This window comes from Mizuhopecten yessoensis, unplaced genomic scaffold, assembly GCF_002113885.1.
Source record: "Mizuhopecten yessoensis strain PY_sf001 unplaced genomic scaffold, ASM211388v2 scaffold9025, whole genome shotgun sequence".
Lineage (NCBI taxonomy): Eukaryota > Metazoa > Mollusca > Bivalvia > Pectinida > Pectinidae > Mizuhopecten > Mizuhopecten yessoensis.
This window is the reverse complement of record NW_018407841.1, coordinates 116,655-136,790: the sequence shown is the minus strand read 5'-3', so window position 1 is coordinate 136,790 and position 20,136 is coordinate 116,655. Positions and strand designations below refer to the sequence as shown.

The following is a 20,136-nucleotide window of genomic DNA, read 5'->3' as shown; positions in this document are numbered from 1 at the left end:
TATCAAGAATTTCTATTCAGCCTTACTTTTGTGAATGTTTTGCCCTAGTTATAACGATTATTAGTTCGATATTCGATTTTGTCGATACTTCGGTATTTTTCCCTTGTTGCTGTTTTTTTAAGGTTAACATGAACTATTGTTGTACTACTTACGATGATATATAATCAATAAATAAAGCAACACGTTTATATACTCGCCAAGAACGCATCTTCTTTGATCCGGAAAGGGATTGACAAAACATTAACATAATATTTATATCGTTGTTTAACATAGGACGTGATTAAAATCGTCAATATTCATTGTCAAAAGTCTAATAACAAGTGTCTGATACAATACTGTTTACGCGGTTATTCTGCTAGTAGTCTTTGCTGGTGTATTTCTCAGTCCCCAAGGTTGGCCTGAACCTCGTCAGTCACTGTCACACTTTTGAGCAGTGACATGACACATATTATACACATTTTACTCTTTTTACGTGAAATTAATTAGTACTTAAAAGTACTTTTATATTTTTTGTGAAATACACATCGTTAAGGGATCGTTAAGACACCAAGGGGAAGAGAGGAGAAAGGAAAGAGAAAGTAGAAAAGATAAAAAAAAAGTCTGAAGTGTTGCTATGGGGGCAGTATATTTATTCTTCATTGTCGGAGGTCGCGAATTAGATACAGTTGTAATCTGAGGTAAAGGTTTCACAAGTAAGAAATGAGTTCTGAACAATGGTATAACAGTGTCGTGTGTGTGTTAAATACTTTCGAAGAATGCGTTTGTAGGTTAGCTACAGACTTCGAATAGTATGTTGCTATGAAATCATCGAACACACCAATGTAAAAGGGTTTTGGCATGGAACTGAATGTACACAATCTTTGTTTCTCTCCTTTAATACAGCTGTTATATGTTAGACGATCAGTGGTCTAATCTGTTGCGTGACGAGTGGAGACAGGAATAGTACAGACACAGGAAGAGTAGGTGTAACACAAAACCTGGGATAGCTGAATACGAGAACATACACCAAGTCATACACGGCATGATTCCGCTATACGTCAGACCTAACACTAATGACACCATCACAGCATTCTCCAAGTAAAATATGACGTAATAGATTAGTGACGTATGTTTGGATTCTTCCTGATTCATGTTGATGAAGCTGTAGATCTCCACGTAGCTCAGGAAGATGTAGAAGAAGCGCGAACAGCGTTGGTCACACATCTGATTGTTCTCCGGCTTCACGTGATATGCATTGAGCACGAACATGAGCACGAAATGGAAAAAGACACCTATCAGCGTCGTACTCAAGCCAACGAACCTAAAACACAACACTAATAAGACAAGACGGGGCCCAAGTTCACACAGTCGCATCGCTAGGTACAACACCCATGCCAAAAATGTCACTGACTTCCGCCCCTGCTTTAACTTCCGGTGCGTCATGTAGCAAGAGGTCACCGAGATCGATATAGATGCCAAGGAGATCAACAAAAACAAATCTGAAAATAGAAATAATGACGAAAACATGAGTAACAAAGAGCATTTTCCTGATAAACATGTACTTTACTAATGAAATTAGAAGCTAAGCATTCGGGATTTGATAATTTTTTCAAGAAATTGTTGTCAACAGCTTACCTCCGCGATTGTCATATGACAAAGAAAATATTATTTACTTTAATTGGCTTCCTGTATCTAGAAACTTGCTTTGTATTTCTCGTAATTATTCCAAGTACAAACCTCTTGTCCTAGTTTTGAAATCAGTTGTAAACCACTGATACAATTGTAACTGGAACTTTGGGGCAGTTTCCATGTATCCCTCCAACAGGCCCAAAATTGCGGCATCCCGTAATTCCACTTCCGCTTTTTCTATTCGTTTCTCATCTTTTCTCTTACTTTTCCATCCCTGGTACATGTTGTAAATGTACTCCGCTAGGCTGAAATTAAAGATAGTATAGGTAGCCCTTTACATATTTTCATATAATTACTGATATTAGAATTGCATATATATGGGCGGACTGGTCTAGTGCTTAACACTCCGACCTTCCACACAGGCGGCGGCCGGTGTTCGATCCCCGAAGTCGTCATACGCATGGATATTCAGAGAAAGTGTTTTTCTCCTGCCCACACAACTCCAACAACCCATGTGGAGCATAAATTGGTCCGGGTAGGATGTTGCGGTATCTGTGCTGTAGCATTCAAGTGAGGTGGCACTATAAATGATGCCGTTGAAAGCAGGGTCCCACTACAAACAGAACACATTACATCTCCAGCACACAAGCAGGCATACGCACATAAGGAGGTATTTGCCAGGAGGCATAGGACTAGTAGTTAGCGCATGACAAGGCAGCTCCTGCGAGAATTCTTCAAAACAATTTGTATTTATTAATGTATATGTTAATTATATAAACTGTATATCTATGTACTGTAAATCGATTCAGAGTGGCTTATGTAAGCTAGATAGGGCGCTATATCAAATGTTGTATAGTATTATATATCGTGATTAGAGAGGTATCGTAAGCAATCCAACACGGCAGTTTCCGACTTACCGGAAGGCGCGGCCAAACTGGAGAAACGAAGCAATAATTCTACACGCTATAAGTGATTTCTTGGAACGTAGTTTCATTCTTGAGATATTGTTGAAGTCGTGTCCTGTTTCAAAATACGCAGTATCGATTGCCCCAACGGACTGATGTCGCTCGTCCGAATTTTCCTCTGCATGTCCATTGTGTTGCTTTATATCTATCAAAGTCCACAACAGCGTGAAAATGCCAACAATAACAGTAGTGATAAGCATAAAGCCTAGGGTGAGACCAAAACTCAGGTGTTCACCCGACATATAGTACTCCAAGAGTAACTTCACTTCCAATCCTACCTCACCGAGACAGAGACCGAGCGAAACTACAGCTACCAGCAAATCAAACGCACGATCGTGATCCGTCTCAGGAACATGTCTTAAAACTGGAAGTCCCCAGATATTGCAGCATAAGCATTGTTTGGATTCGTTTGTGTCGTCACATCCGGTCTGGCTGTTTGTCGCATCATTGCAGCTCGGTCTAACAAAGGAGTCGAATTCGTCTAATTGGTCTGTAACTGACGGGTCCAAGTCAGTGATATCAGCGGTTTCGTTGCGTACTGGTTTATCCTTTCCTGCAAGTTTGTGTCTTGACATTATAGCACCGTCTACCTGGTCAGCACACATCTTGTTGACAAGTTTCCTGCAACAGTTTTCAAAAGAACAACATTTTATTCAGGTGGGTAAATAAATATTGCATACAGGTCTATTTAGCAACCNAAGTTAGCGCATGACAAGGCAGCTCCTGCGAGAATTCTTCAAAACAATTTGTATTTATTAATGTATATGCTAATTATATAAACTGTATATCTATGTACTGTAAATCGATTCAGAGTGGCTTATGTTAGCTAGATAGGGCGCTATATCAAATGTTGTATAGTATTATATATCGTGATTAGAGAGGTATCGTAAGCAATCCAACACGGCAGTTTCCGAGAACACACGACTTACCGGAAGGCGCGGCCAAACTGGAGAAACGAAGCAATAATTCTACACGCTATAAGTAATTTCTTGGAACGTAGTTTCATTCTTGAGATATTGTTGAAGTCGTGTCCTGTTTCAAAATACGCAGTATCGATTGTCCCGACAGACTGTTGTCTCCCGTCCGAATTTTCCTCTGCATGTCCATTTTGTTGCTTTATATCTATTAAAGTCCACAACAGCGTGAAAATGCCAACAATAACAGTAGTGGTAAGCATAAAGCCCAGGGTGAGACCAAAACTCAGGTGTTCACCCGACATATAGTACTCCAAGAGTAACTTCACTTCCGATCCTACCTCACCGAGACAGAGACCGAGCGAAACTACAGCTACCAGCAAATCAAACGCACGATCGTGATCCGTCTCAGGAACATGTCTTAAAACTGGAAATCCCCAGATATTGCAGCATAAGCATTGTTTGAATTCGTTTGTGTCGTCACATCCGGTCTGGCTGTTTGTCGCATCATTGCAGCTCGGTCTAACAAAGGAGTCGAATTCGTCTAATTGGTCTGTAACTGACGGGTCCGAGTCAGTGATATCAGCGGTTTCGTTGCGTACTGGCTTATCCTTTCCTGCAAGTTTGTGTCTTGACATTATAGCACCGTCTACCTGGTCAGCACACATCTTGTTGACAAGTTTCCTGTAACAGTTTTCGAAATAACAACATTTTATTCGCGTGGGTAAATATATACATGTATTGCATGCAGGTCCATGTAGCATACCAGTAAAAAGACTAAGTTCGACGCTTTGGTGAATAGAGCACGATATGCACTATAGGTGATATAAATTGTACAAGAAGACAATGAGCGTCGCATACAAACGTTTCACTGGTTGTGTTCTATGAACCTGTCGACCAATATAATATCCTTCAACACATTAATGAATACTAGTTTGAAACAATGTAATACAGAGTTAGACCCATAAATAGCGCAAACCAATCACAGAACAGTCGAAGATTGACATTCTGAAGGGAATATGTATATAATCAATGACACTTGTTCTTTGAAAAATACATAATGTATTTTATGTGATATAAAGGCTAAACTTTCGTCGTTCCGAACGAAGACGATTTCATATTGAGCAAAACGTGATAACCCTACATATNAATTTCTTGGAACGTAGTTTCATTCTTGAGATATTGTTGAAGTCGTGTCCTGTTTCAAAATACGCAGTATCGATTGTCCCGACAGACTGTTGTCTCCCGTCCGAATTTTCCTCTGCATGTCCATTTTGTTGCTTTATATCTATTAAAGTCCACAACAGCGTGAAAATGCCAACAATAACAGTAGTGGTAAGCATAAAGCCCAGGGTGAGACCAAAACTCAGGTGTTCACCCGACATATAGTACTCCAAGAGTAACTTCACTTCCGATCCTACCTCACCGAGACAGAGACCGAGCGAAACTACAGCTACCAGCAAATCAAACGCACGATCGTGATCCGTCTCAGGAACATGTCTTAAAACTGGAAGTCCCCAGATATTGCAGCATAAGCATTGTTTGAATTCGTTTGTGTCGTCACATCCGGTCTGGCTGTTTGTCACATCATTGCAGCTCGGTCTAACAAAGGAGTCGAATTCGTCTAATTGGTCTGTAACTGACGGGTCCGAGTCAGTGATATCAGCGGTTTCGTTGCGTACTGGCTTATCCTTTCCTGCAAGTTTGTGTCTTGACATTATAGCACCGTCTACCTGGTCAGCACACATCTTGTTGACAAGTTTCCTGTAACAGTTTTCGAAATAACAACATTTTATTCGCGTGGGTAAATATATACATGTATTGCATGCAGGTCCATGTAGCATACCAGTAAAAAGACTAAGTTCGACGCTTTGGTGAATAGAGCACGATATGCACTATAGGTGATATAAATTGTACAAGAAGACAATGAGCGTCGCATACAAACGTTTCACTGGTTGTGTTCTATGAACCTGTCGACCAATATAATATCCTTCAACACATTAATGAATACTAGTTTGAAACAATGTAATACAGAGTTAGACCCATAAATAGCGCAAACCAATCACAGAACAGTCGAAGATTGACATTCTGAAGGGAATATGTATATAATCAATGACACTTGTTCTTTGAAAAATACATAATGTATTTTATGTGATATAAAGGCTAAACTTTCGTCGTTCCGAACGAAGACGATTTCATATTGAGCAAAACGTGATAACCCTACATATGGAACCCGTAGTTGATCATTGTTTTCCCCTTTAAATACATATTTCGTAATCGTCGTCTATGCGTAACATTATAAGCTAGGGTGCATGTGAAGAACGACAGTTGAAAGATATAGGATATATTACTTACAGTTACGTACGGTATATGTATATGTTTATAAAAATCATATCGATGGTTTAAGGTAGACAACTCTACCTATTCTAAGTACTTGGTCGAAAAGTACTTATAGAAAGTCTAAGATAAATGTAGTATTTAAATCACTTACCGTAGTCGTGAGAGCTCTCCTGTAAATAATACCCTGGTAGTGTAGACGACACCACGGTTAATACTCTGGTAGTGTAGGGTATAGTACACTTTACACCAAACCGGCAAATGTTAAAAACGATAGCTCATTGTACAAAGGTAGATACAGGTGACCAGCTAAAATACTGATGCGGTATCAATATCTTTCGGTATTGTCACACGTACACACACGTACAGTACCTATATACTGTGAGTTTATCCATCGTGACTATCACGGCGTGACGGTGTATATATTGTAGTTAAACGTGTATAAGGTGCAAAAGGTCACGAACGAATGAGTATTTCTGTGTACTAATCGGCATGTTACATATGTATACCCAGGTAAATGCATGTCGTAGTGTATCTTGCACAAACAAAAATAACCCTGTAAGCGTGTAAAATGTAATGTTGACCGTCCCGTGTGTGTGTGTTCCTGACCTGTGCTTGTGTTTTCACATATCAGTTATCTGTTCCTTAAATAAGTTGTCGGTTATTTAAATGTGTTGTCGGTTATAAGATTAAGGACTGACTACATATATATCTGTACAGTCTGGAGCTCTGTCCCAGTATAAACAAACAAGGCATCACAGACTACCAATGCATCAGAGTCGGTTCAGAGTCTCGTATACCATGCATATCAAATACCAAAAGGTTGCCTCCTATTACTGATGTTACATACCAAGCTTGACAATTAATATACATACATTTTGTTTTGGTATTAAAGATGTTTGACTGAATCAAATGAGCATGTAAACAAATATGTAATACTATACAGTATTGAAAACAAATCTGAAAAGAAAGAAAAAAAGAAATACGTTGTGAAGAATCAACTATCTAAATAAGTCAAATCGATGCAGAGAGCCAAACAAAGAAAATATCCTACCTGCATCATAGGCCATTTTGTCTTTAAAACAAACTTATTTCATTTGACAAAAACTATGAAACAAGTTATATCGGCAAATATTTACAATTCTTGTTGGCCCGCATGTTAGCATGCGGAGAGGAAAACCAGAGAAAACGTGGTCGCGCAGGTGAACCCATGCCTTTTCACGTTCGATCAGGGAACGAACTCCGGCAGTCTTGGTAAAAGGCGAGGGCACTATCCACGGCGCCACCCTACCATTTCCTCTATTTAGGACTATATGTGACTAAATGTCAAAGAATTAAAATCAATGTCTAACGTGTTTTGTACAGAAATACAACTAAAGGTGAAAGGTTAGGATTCTTTGGCTACAACAAATAATTTATTATCAAACTAGTGTTTTTAAAGTAAGTTATGACAGAGGAAATTCGAGATTGATACACCATCAGCAGTCAACCACATTTAAATCCAAATACAAAGCAAGGAAGATACCATTAAAACGTTCATATGCCGATACAGTCACTGTGCCGTAAGTGAACCGAAATGTTGTACAAAATGAGAAAAATGGGAAAGCTGCCTTTGCTGTTATGTTACTGTACAACTTCTGGGAACAACAGATCATTACCTCCTTGCGAAGTAGTGTTGAAGGGAATAACGCGTAAGATTTTGTCATCGCTCTAGCAACTTTTTGTTTGGAAATGATACGGATAAAACATCATATGTTGGTCAAGTATGAGAATAACTTTCACACGAGTTCGTGTTTCAGAGTGCCAAAGTCACGGTCATCGTCGTTAGTTCAAAATATGTTACCATCGCCCTAATATCTGTAAGGATCTCACTCAAACTTCATATCATGGTCAAGCATGAAAACACCTCAAACAAGTTTGTGTTTTAAGGAATCAATGGCATTGTTACCATTAACAGATTGTTTGTCTTCATTATCGCATGGATTTCTAACTCACTGTTGTCAACGTCATACCATTAGTCTATGACTACTGTGCCAGGGTTCAATTGTACATAGGATTAAGGTCGCCTTCTAGCTTCGAGCTAGAGGCAATTTCCCTTTAGCTCAGTGGTAGAGCGTCCGACTAGGAACCTGTAGATCGCGGGTTCGATCCCCGGTGGAAGCACACTATTCTCTTTCCTGTTACAAATGGTGTCCGTGGCCCTTCCTGTAGTGACAGGAAGTTAGAACCTGTGTTGTGGTGTTCGAGGACGAACACATTTAAAAAGGGGGAAGTAGTGTGTCAGGGTTCAATTGTACATAGGATTAAGGTCGGCTTCGTGCTAGAGGGAATTTAGCTCAGTGGTAGAGGGTCCGACTAGGAACCTGGAGGTCGCGGGTTCGATCCCCGGTGGAAGCACTCTATTCTCTATCCTGTTACACTACTATTGATGCATCTACTGGTGTAACTGGTACACACTCCTGGTCTGTACCTCTCGCTCTGTAGCATGCGAGGCTAAATTTGACTATGTGTTCCTTCCATGCGCTCAGTTAAATTTTAAATAGTTGACAACTATATAATTACCTAGAACGAGTTCGAGGGTGCGAAGACCAAAGTCGCCGTTACTTTTTGATGTCGCCGCTCCAGTGACTTCATTCCTGACAAATTCTTCATCAAACGTCATATATTGGACAGGTATGGGAAAATCTCGAGCATTTTCGTGTTTCAGTGTGTCAATGAAAAGGTTATCGTTACTTCTTATGAATTTTTGTTTTGGTCATCGCTCTAGCAACATTTTATTTTACAAAACTCAAAAGCATATAGCGATCATTTATGATATAGTGTGACAATTATGACACTTTCTACCAAATTCTTAGACATAAAAGAATGGCAAAAATGTCACTATATACTACAGAATTATTTGATAAACGTGTCAAGTACCATTTCAGTGTACACGATATATTCGACCGTTTGGTGAGAATCCTACTCTAACGTGCGGAAGGGCACCTGTCCAGCCACTGACCACGCTCGACGTTGCTGAAGTAGTGATCGCATCACAGGGTTGAACTGCATCCATGGAAAACTAGCAGGATGTCCCACTCTCCGTCCGCATATGCAATGGTTGTTGCAAGAATGTTGAACGCCAAACAAACACACTTCCCCCTCTTATTCATTAGCTGTTCCACTTTTCCCGTACGAGATCTTGACTGGGGAATACCATGGGTCCTCCCTGTGTACCAACTAGCCTTACACGGTGGCCCAGGACCCCACTGTCACAAAGTTTAACGTGCGGGTGCAACCCTCACACCACTGACTACGCTAGACATTACTGTACCTCGTGTCCATTGGCTTTACTGCATCATTGGGAAAGCTAGCTAGCCAGTAAGGCAGTATCCCCTCATACAGTCAAATAGTAGCCAATCACCGAACGTTAAATCTTTGCAACTACCCCTGAAATCCAGGATGCTAATATGCGTATGTGAAAAAAGTCGTAGACTTGACCAAAATGTTCAGGGTTGAGGCCAATTACACATTTTTTCTTTTACTGTTGTCAGTCTTTCCCTTCATCGGTTTGTCAGGACAGAGTGACATACATTAAAATCAGTCAGTCTCTCCCTTCATCGTTTTGTCAGGACAGAGTGACATACATTGAAATCAGTCAGTCTCTCCCTTCATCATTTTGTCAGGACAGAGTGACATACATTGAAATCACTCCGTCTCTCCCTTCATCGTTTTGTCAGGACAGAGTGACATACATTGAAATCAGTCCGTCTCTCCCTTCATCGTTTTGTCAGGACAGAGTGACATACATTGAAATCAGTCAGTCTCTCCCTTCATCATTTTGTCAGGACAGAGTGACATACATTGAAATCACTCCGTCTCTCCCTTCATCGTTTTGTCAGGACAGAGTGACATACATTGAAATCAGTCCGTCTCTCCCTTCATCGTTTTGTCAGGACAGAGTGACATACATTGAAATGCAGTTGATCTAGCTGGAGGTAGAAAAGGCAGCAGTTTTTCAAAATGTACCAGTCAGGATACTGTATACTGGGAAATTTTCACGGCAGTTTAAATTTCGCTGTTTTCACCCTCACCAAAATGGGTGAACTCATAAAGACTGATTATTAGTGCACAGCATACAACACAGACTATAATTACACGTAAATGGCAAAATGTACACGGATCAACGATGGATTATACAGAACTCGTGGATTCTCAAAATTAGGTAGATGGCAAACAGCTGAAGCACGACTAACGGTGACGTAGATTAAAATAAAATAGCAACACAGTAAAGATTCATCAGTATAAATAGGTGTTACCCCTTAAGAATATTGGACTTGGTTCGAACAATATTGTATATTGTTAAATCAATTGTACTACACGATTATCTTATGGGAAACGGCTCTTGTCACGTACGCGGAGTAGAATTCCGGGATTCAAAGAGGTGGTTGCAAAGATTTACCATTCGGAAATTGGCTAAGATCTATACGAATTGGCTGTATTGGTTAAGGCAATCCTGTTGGTCTCCCGGTGTACAAATGCACTTTCTCTAGCAATCAGGAACTGACCTAAGTGGTTCCCTAGCTAAAGGATCTCACCGCTGCGACCAAATGCAGGCAAGCATACATCCAGCCACTGACCATATTCGACTGGACTAGCGAGCGCGTCATACTGCATTGGTGGAAAAGCTAGTTTCTGGTAAGGCAGTAATTCCCTTTCTTATTCCTTGGTTGTTACACTATCTTCCTAAATTTAATAGACGTTTTGACGGGTGTCTTTCCGTATCGGCTTTTGCTGGGTATTTTTTTTTAATTTCACTTTGAACTAGTAAAGGCACTCAACTACCACACCTCCACAACCCACAAGTGCAAACAAAACCAAAATAACATTATTTCAAGTATGTTTATTTTTTCATGAAAAACATGAAATTATAATATCATCTTTGTAAATGCAAATATAAAGCACAAAAATATATATATTGATCTACCGAGACAGTTTTCAACAAAATGTTCAGTTAAATGCCTATGTAAACAAGATATCAACAAATATAGACATCTCACATTTCTTATCTCACAAAAATATGATGCATCCTTTCACAAGTAAAAACAATCCTAAGTTAAGATAACCCTAGGACGGCCTGTCATTCATCTATTGCGACACGCGTTAGTGAGTACGTCCCTGTACAAAATCTGACTTCAACACCAGTTACACTTTCACACACCGTTCCATATAGAAATTTGTACATATCCTAATGTAATACACAGTTATACACATCCCAATATAAGTCATCTTAGGTTTATCCCATTTATACACATCTCGAGGTAATACAAAGTGGAACACATTATCAGTACATTGTAAGGACTAGTACATCTTGTCTCCTGTAAGGACTGTTAAAAGTTGTAAAGATCTGTTCAGGAAGTCTGTTGTCCAACCATGCACATAATTGTTGGAACAGTTCGTGATTTTTCATTTCAGGAACAATAAGATCAATTCAAAAAACCAAATAATCTCATGTGTGTTCGCCTACTCTCTGAGCATTTCCTGTGAGCAAGAAATATCTTGGCACATTTCTTGTGTTGAGGACGTCTCTTCAAATCTATGTTGTGTAGAGGACATCTCCTAGAGTCTTTGTTCTGAGAGGCCATTCTCTTTCCCAGAAACATGGTTTCTTTGTAACACTGATGATGATGAATTATCTTGAGTATTACATGGAGAAAAGTCACAAGGTTGATTTTTGTCTGTGGAAGGATCGTCTGTGCGTAGTTCTTGATCCACAGAGTTGCTTCTAGATATGTACAAAGCAGATGCCTCTTTACTTTGTAGTAGCTGATGAATCAGTTCTTCATTATGAGATTCCCTGTAAAGAGGATCTTCTTCCTCTTTTTCATGCGGAGAGGAAAGGTTCCCAAGAGATCCCTGTCGGAAAGGAGTTGCATTTTTCTGTATCAGCTCTGTACTTGTTTTGTATAGTGGAGACTGATTCTTGCAGCGTGTTTTCTGAGGGTGACAGAACTTGTAGTACAGCGAGAGACACAACATATGAAGGACGAACCCAGGGATGACAGAGTAAGCTGTAAAATACCAGGGGGAGTAGAAGATAATCCCCGCCTGAGTAAGGCCCACCAACACACCCATTATTGCAAAGTTTTCCACATAGAACACTGCATAATAAAATACCATTATCCACAGTGTCTTTCTGTCCTTCAGGTTTATAAAACAAAACACACTGATGAAGCTGATCAACAGCAGAAAAACAGTGCGACAGATCTGCCCATTGCATACGCCAGTGAGACGGGGGTTGATGTACAGGTGCATGAGGAACATGACAATCACATGCAAAGCAACAGCTCCTAACAGAATATTCAGGAAGTAGGCAACACACAGACCCAGCAACAGAAGCCTTGGTCCGAGCTCGAACAGTCGATAGGCCATATACAGTGCAGAGGGACCATACCGGACATTGTATCTGTCATTCATAGCCCGCCTCACGGTACGGTAATATGACGTCACCGTCAGAGCTGTTGAGAACCATGATGTCAGCAGTGCCAACACTGAAAAGATAATAGAGATATTAACAGTGCATTCAAAAATAAAAAATAAAGAAGTTTCTAACACGAGACCAAGAAGGTCCTAATCACTCGCCTAAATATTTATTTAAAGTTCTCTTCATGACCAACAAGCAAATATATGGTGACACAATGTTGGCCTGAACTATTTGTAAGTAAAGTCACAAGGTTGAATTTATTTTGTGGAAGGATCGTCTGTGTGCAGTTCTTGACCCACAGGGTTGCTACTTCCGTCTCTTTATGCTCCCTTATCGCATATATTGCTACATGGTTAGACACAAAATTATTGCCATTATGACCAAGGTACGAAGTCCAAGGTGTTATATACAAAATTATTGCCATTATGACCAAGGTACGAAGTCCAAGGTGTTATATACAAATTCATTGCCATTACGACCAAGGAGCGAAGTCCAAGGTGTCAAAAACAGACCATGGAGTCAATTATGATAACTTCTTTGTTCCACTAAAAAAAACACAACAGAAATGGTATTTATGCTATGGATCTCGATCATTTCCTAATTTCAATTACTAAGTTATCAAAATATTCATATTGGATGGGGATTTCAACAGTTTCCATGTGTTAACCAAGGAGCAGAGTCAGTAGAGCAGGGGTGGACCCTTAAGTCAAGCCTAGGGGCAGAGTCAGTAGAGCAGGGGTGGACCCTTAAGTCAAGTCTAGGGGCAGAGTCAGTAGAGCAGGGGTGGACCCTTAAGTCAAGTCTAGGGGCAGAGTCAGTAGAGCAGGGGTGGACCCTTAAGTCAAGCCTAGGGGCAGAGTCAGTAGAGCAGGGGTGGACCCTTAAGTCAAGCCTAGTAGTATATGTGTATTCATCCTTTCATGCCCAGCAATGCATATATGGTTAAAGGGTAGGGGTTTCAAATCTTTCAATATTCTCACCCAGGGTGAATTTTTCCCATTGCTAACCATTGTATAAATAGTTTTATCACATAATGTACTGTGTTATCCTGTGAATATACCCATATCATATTTGTTTGCGTATTAACCCATGTAATATGAACTATCAGCCCTGTGATTGGTTGTAAGTTTCAATTGTTTCAATTGTGACGTCGCGCCTAGGACAAGTACATGATGTCACAGACTTACGCACTGGAGTCAGAATTGCGGCTTTTTACATTTCAAGGTTGCATGAAAATTGTCGTATAATCATAAAATAATCATAGGTGAAGCATATTCAGACAGTGTTTTGGATACTGGCCTCACATTTTATCAGTGTCCTTCGTGTACAGGATTAAAAATTAATCTAGTTGAATAAAAGAAAAGCAAATAGTTTTAAATGTTGATCATTTTTATTGTCGTAATGATATAAGATGTTCCAGTGCGTATCGTTATATATTGTATATACATGTATATTGATTGTATATATTGATATGTGATACACGTATACTGAGAATAAACGAGCTTAAGGTCATAGGAGTGTATTGATAAACGGAAGTAGGAAGTACATCTCTAGTTGGAAATCCAATTTAGGGAGACAGTATCACAATTTCCGCATATTCTAATGTTGAATATTAAACTGATGAATATTGTATGTTTATTATTGACAGAACAGTGTTTTCTCTCAGTATTAACGTATTTCAAAGCAATGCAGGCATTAATACAGGTTTTTTTATCAATGAGCCACATGTATCCATTTTTCTGTACTTCAGGAAACCGGCTACCTATTTCACTACTGTGAAGTTTTTCAAGAAAGATAACTCTTACCTGCAATTACAATGTACTATGTGCATATGGTTTTATTATAAAATGTCAATTTTTAATCATTTATAGATAATTTATTTGACATAATTTCAGCATTTATTAAATTGATATACATTAATGCAATACTAATCTATGGCAGTATCATTTTTATTGACATTATTTTGCAAAGAATTGTGTCTTTCAATTTTTTTTCAAAAGTCGCTCCTTTTAACATAAATTTCCATTTAAATTCCTTGAAATTATGACAACCTATATTTTTTTGTGGCAGAAAATTTTCGTAATTTCAGAGCAATATAACTACAAAATTTTAAGAAATTCTACTGAGAAATCGTGACACATTCCTATTACCTTAACTAGTACTATCAATAAAGTCTGAGCGGCAAACAAAGTTGACAAGAACTGATTTTATATTTTGTTAAGTTCTGCTTCACCTTAGATGCATAATAAAGTTCATCAGACAATTTTGATTACAGAATTACAATTGTCTTGTGATATATATATTTCAAGGGAGACAACTCTTTTTTTCTTTCTTTTTTTTCTGCAAAACTTCAGGGGACACTGCAAACCATATACATATAACATCCCCCCCCAAAACTGGATCACACCCCTCTGGCTAAATATGCCCACCCTAATACCCCTCTGTTATTCAGATTAAGACATTTAAGGATGTTAACATAGTTGTGTAAGAGAGGTCACTATTCTTTCTCGACACCTCTGCTAGGGTTCAAACATCAGACCTCTGATTTACCAGGCAGAGGTTCTACCAAATGAGCTTGCCACGGTAAAGGAAATTCTCCTGAGTGGAGTTGGTAGGAAGTGGCTATTACTTTAACAGGGCGACATACTCATCCCGTCGGAAGGAGCTTGTCTCAAATATTTCCAGTGGTAACAACAATGCTCTACACAGTACCAAATTTATGAAATAATAGACTTTCTTTTTTATGCATGCCTTAATCATTTAACCCGGGACCTCTGGTTTTCAGAATGCTTTCTGCTGAACATCATCACCCCTGGCCTCCCTCAGTTATTTAATATTTAGCTGAAGTTGTTGAAAGATTTGACCTCTGTGACCTTGAAACTGGGTAAAGGTAAGTTCTTTTAATTTCTTTTAACAGACTTGATAGCCCTTTATTCAAGCATTCTACTGGCTAATTATTACCACCCTAGGCCTCTAAGTCATTAAGAAGTGTAAAAATTCAATAAACACATGATGGATAAATGAGAGACAACATAAGCTGGATCATGACATTACCTCATTCGCCCTTCTGACAGGTGAACAAAGACAATACAATTTAAAGTTCATCCAGGGTCATGTAAGTATGGATGTCAGGGTAACACCACGGACTTATAATCTAATTCTGTGGTAACAAATGGTAGTTACCTCAGAGTTCATCCAGGGTCATGTAGGTATGGATGATATGGTAAAACATGGTAGTTACCTCAGAGTTCATCCAGGGTCATGTAGGTATGGATGATATGGTAAAACATGGTAGTTACCTCAGAGTCCATCTAGGGTCATGTAAGTATGGATGATATGGTAAAACATGGTAGTTACCTCACAGTTCATCCAGGTGCATGGAAGTATGGATGATAAGGAAAAATTTGGTAGTTACCTCAGAGTTCATTGAGGGTCATGTTAGTATGGATGATATGGTAAAATATGGTAGTTACCTCAGAGTCCATCTAGGGTCATGTAAGTATGTATGATAAGGTAAAACATGGTGGTTACCTCAGAGTCCATCCAGGGTCATGTGAGTGTAGATGTCAAGGTGTATGGATGATATGGTAAAACATGGTAGTTACCTCAGAGTTCATTGAGGGTCATGTTAGTATGGATGATATGGTAAAACATGGTAGTTACCTCACAGTTCATCCAGGGTCATGTAAGTATGGATGATATGGTAAAACATGGTAGTTACCTCAGAGTTCATTCAGGGTCATGTAGGTATGGATGATATGGTAAAACATGGTATTTACCTTAGAGTTCATCCAGGGTCATGTAAGTATGGATGATATGGTAAAAAATGGTAGTTACCTCAGAGTTCATCCGGGGTCATGTGAGTGTAGATGTCATGGTAACACATGGTAGTTACCTTAGAGTTAATCCAGGGTCATGTGAGTGTAGATGTCATGGTAACACATGGTAGTTACCTTAGAGTTCATCCAGGATCACGTGAGTGTGGATGTCATGGTAAAACATGGTAGTTACCTTAGAGTTCATCCAGGGTCAGGTGAGTGTAGATGTCAAGGTTACACATGGTAGTTACCTTAGAGTTCATCCAGTGTCGTGTGAGTGTAGATGTCATGGTAACACATGGTAGTTACCTTAGAGTTCATCCAGGGGCATGTGAGTGTAGATGGCATGGTAACACATGGTAGTTACCTTAGAGTTCATCCAGGGGCATGTGAGTGTAGATGGCATGGTAACACATGGTAGTTACCTTAGAGTTCATCCAGGGGCATGTGAGTGTAGATGGCATGGTAACACATGGTAGTTACCTTAGAGTTCATCCAGGGTCATGTTAGTGTATATGTCATGGTAAAACATGGTAGTTACCTCAGAGTTCATCCAGGGTCATGTAAGTATGGATGATATGATAAAACATGGTAGTTACCTTAGAGTACATCCAGGGTCATTTTAGTGTAGATGTCATGGTAACACATGGTAGTAACCTTAGAGTTCATCCAGGGTCATGTGAGTGTAGATGTCAAGGTAACACATGGTAGTTACCTTAGAGTTCATCAAGGTCACATGAGTGTAGTTCTCATGGTAAAACATGGTAGTTACCTCAGAGTTCATCCAGGGTCATATAAGTATGGATGGTATGGTAAAACATGGCAGTTACCTTAGAGTTCATCCAGGGTCATGTGAGTGTAGATGTCAAGGTAACACATGGTAGTTACCTCAGGGTTCATCCAGGGTCATGTTAGTGTAGATGTCAAGGTTACACATGGTAGTTACCTTAGAGTTCATCCAGGGTCATGTGAGTGTAGATGTCAAGGTAAAACATGGTAGTCACCTTAGAGTTCATCCAGGGTCACGTGAGTGTAGATATCAAGGTAAAACATGGTAGTGACCTCAGAGTTCATCCAGGGTCACATGAGTGTAGATGTCATGGCAACACATGGTAGTTAACCGAGAGTTATTATACAGGATCAAATAATAGTTACCTAGTAAAAATGATAGTTACCTCTAAGTTCATCCAGAGGCACGTAGGCACGGACGGTAAGGTAAAGCTGCAGCAATAATTGTAAGGTCGACTCCAGGAAACCATCCACCAGCCCCAAGATGGCCGCATCCCTCTTCTGCTCAATGGCTTTGAGAGAAATGTCTTTTACCTTCTCAGGATCTTGTTCCTTCCATGTGCGGGTAATGTGGTAGATAAACTCCACCATCCTTAATTAAAAAAAAAAAAGTTTGAGGCCCAACATTGTGTGTTAGAGAATCAGTACAGAAAATATTAGATGTGACAATACCCATTTCTTGAAATAGTTTTTACAAATATAAAATGCAAGTTAAAGCACATCCTCAACAAACAACATAAAAGATATTATCAGTGATAATTAATTATAATGAATGAAATCAAAAGGAACAGGGGATTCCAAAGCTGTTCCCCGACTGATTTTCGAAAAAGATAAAAGTGTAGCAGAAAAGTGAGTAATGCTCTTCGGCATAGGGGATGGAGCTAAAGAGAATTTTCCATTTAGCCCAAAGCCAGAAGCTAAGGTGCTTGTTACATGACCATAAATCTACCTTAATGTAACCTGGCACACAACACACTATCTAGCAATATATAAGTAACGAAATTTCATCAGACATAAAAATTTCAAAAAAGTCATTGATCTTGCCAGAAGACAAAACATAATACGTTGTAAAGCCGAGACCCCGCGAAATTACTAAATTTCCACACAAATTTTCGTTCGCGCGTTATCACCCTCCACAGAATTTCCCAATGGGGGTCATGACCCCCATTGGGAGATTCAAAGGTTAGCAGGTCTGCATAACGGTCAGAGGTTTAAAATCAACGGCTCCACCAGGAACTATTTATGAAGAGATATTACTGACCTTTGACCTCCTTGCTGTGACCTTGGCATTAGGGGTAGGGTCATTATAGAGACATGTTCTACCATATAGTGACCACCTTTTTGAAGATTTTGTCACGAAGGTGAATGTGACATTGAGTCTGAAATACCTGACTGTCTCCTTTGTGACATCAGAGACCTATAATGTATTATACGTCTCTGGTGACATCAATACATAAGTTATAGGAGATTAAAAGTCATGATTTGGACTTATTAAGTGATTATGTAATATTCTGGTACCCACCTGTACACTCTGCCTAGTTGGAAAAACGTAAACAAACATCGGACGACCATGGGCCACTTGCTCCTGTTATGACGCACATGGTTCCTGTAGTCTATGTAGCTCCACACGACGGACCCACAACCTGACGCTAATGATGGGACCAAGATGAAGCCCAGGGTCAAATTCCTCAGAAGGTACTGGTCAGTCACGTGATACTTCACCACTAGCGCGACGTCCGTCCCGAGGTCCACTGCAAACATGACAAGGGATGTGATCGAGAACGCGAGGTCCAGTCTGGTGTAAACAGGCGGCCAGGTTTTGACCGACGATTGACAACTGCCGTTATTTTGACGGGTCAGGTCAGCGAGGTCATACTGATCCCTAGGTAGGAGCGTTGCATCACTGACGTCAAGGGGGTCATCCCCGGCTTTCTCCATATTCAGCGCGGTTGAATCGCCAACGTCTGATGTTCCGTTATGGTCAGTGGCTACGTCATTGTTTACTCTATGAGAGATCACCGAACCGCGCAATTTTCCCGCTGTCTCACAGCGAATTTCTGGTTCCACTTCATCGGACATGAACTTGTAGGATGTTCTCTGCAGACCAGTATCTGGGACATCCCTTCCTCTGTTGTTATGACGAAAGCTGTACATATCGATTGGTTGTCAGGTAAAATTCAGCATGTGTAACCTCTACCAACCGGGTCTTTACAGCCTAACGGAAATTGTATGTGACACATTTCATACCATGGAAATATTAATAGATGCGCAAGGGGATTCCCCATTCTCTTCTCATAGCCAATGAAACGTACCAGCAGCCAGTAGGCCTATGATTAACCGTTTTACTAGGAGTCTTATACCTCAGAGACATTCAAAAAGCCATACCTCAAGTGTGTATTTCCGTTTTTCTGGAAAAGGCTTTAATTAAGGCGCTGAATAAATGCATCAAATTGTTTTTAAATGCAATAAAATATGATTTGAAATGAGAAAAAGTATGAATTTCCGTTTTGTATTTTATAAGAATAAGAGCGGTTGTCGAGATGTTTTATTGAATTGTAGCCGGTCAGGTCTAAGTTACTACAGGAGTGAAAACCAATATTGTTTAATTTGTCTTTCATTACATAAAGTAATCAAGATACTAAATTGATACTTATTGTACATGTACAGTATACAAGATACTCAGTTTATCCACGGACTTAGATAATCCAATCTAATTCCGTGGTTTATCACATGAAATTCCAACTCCCCGTGACGGTTAATATTAACTTTTAAGACTTTTATCATAAATAAATCAAATACTAGTTCAAACAGTTTATCGATTTAATTGACATACAATAATTACATTTTCATAATTATAATGTGCAAAGTATAGATATACAGGCTGTAATTTGGCAGGCTTCCAGCTGAACTAATCAACTATTACAATAATAATATTGAAGTTAACTCACAGCTGCGACGCAGTAGGAATAATAGATTTTAATATAAATCGATCTAGAAATTCCCATTTTGATAAAAATGTATATTCATATTGCTGATGAAATGTAATGCTAATTGGTAACTTTTTGTTTGTATGGGAAAATCCAAGGCATGTGAGAAGCTTAAGGACGGTATCACTGACGACCAACGGTGATATCAACCCGTCTATCATATGTTTACTAATAATTACACCCTTTTTGTATGTGTAATACGTATACAATTTTCACAAGTTGATATCAGCCCGGGTGATATCACCCCCCCCCCCC

The 20,136-nt window shown here is 39.5% G+C and overlaps 1 protein-coding gene across 1 annotated transcript; it reads right to left on the bottom strand.

The window, feature by feature from the left end:
• Positions 1–246: 246 nt before the first annotated feature.
• Positions 247–19,320, bottom strand: LOC110457128. The gene is made up of 6 exons (XM_021508238.1): positions 18,417–19,320; positions 17,281–17,486; positions 11,425–12,354; positions 5,979–6,084; positions 1,717–1,913; positions 247–1,478 (listed from the first exon to the last, which is right to left on the bottom strand). The coding sequence occupies exons 1-6, from the start codon at positions 19,046–19,048 to the stop codon at positions 901–903; spliced, it is 2,649 nt and encodes an 882-aa protein (XP_021363913.1). The 5' UTR covers positions 19,049–19,320; the 3' UTR covers positions 247–900.
• Positions 19,321–20,136: the final 816 nt, after the last annotated feature.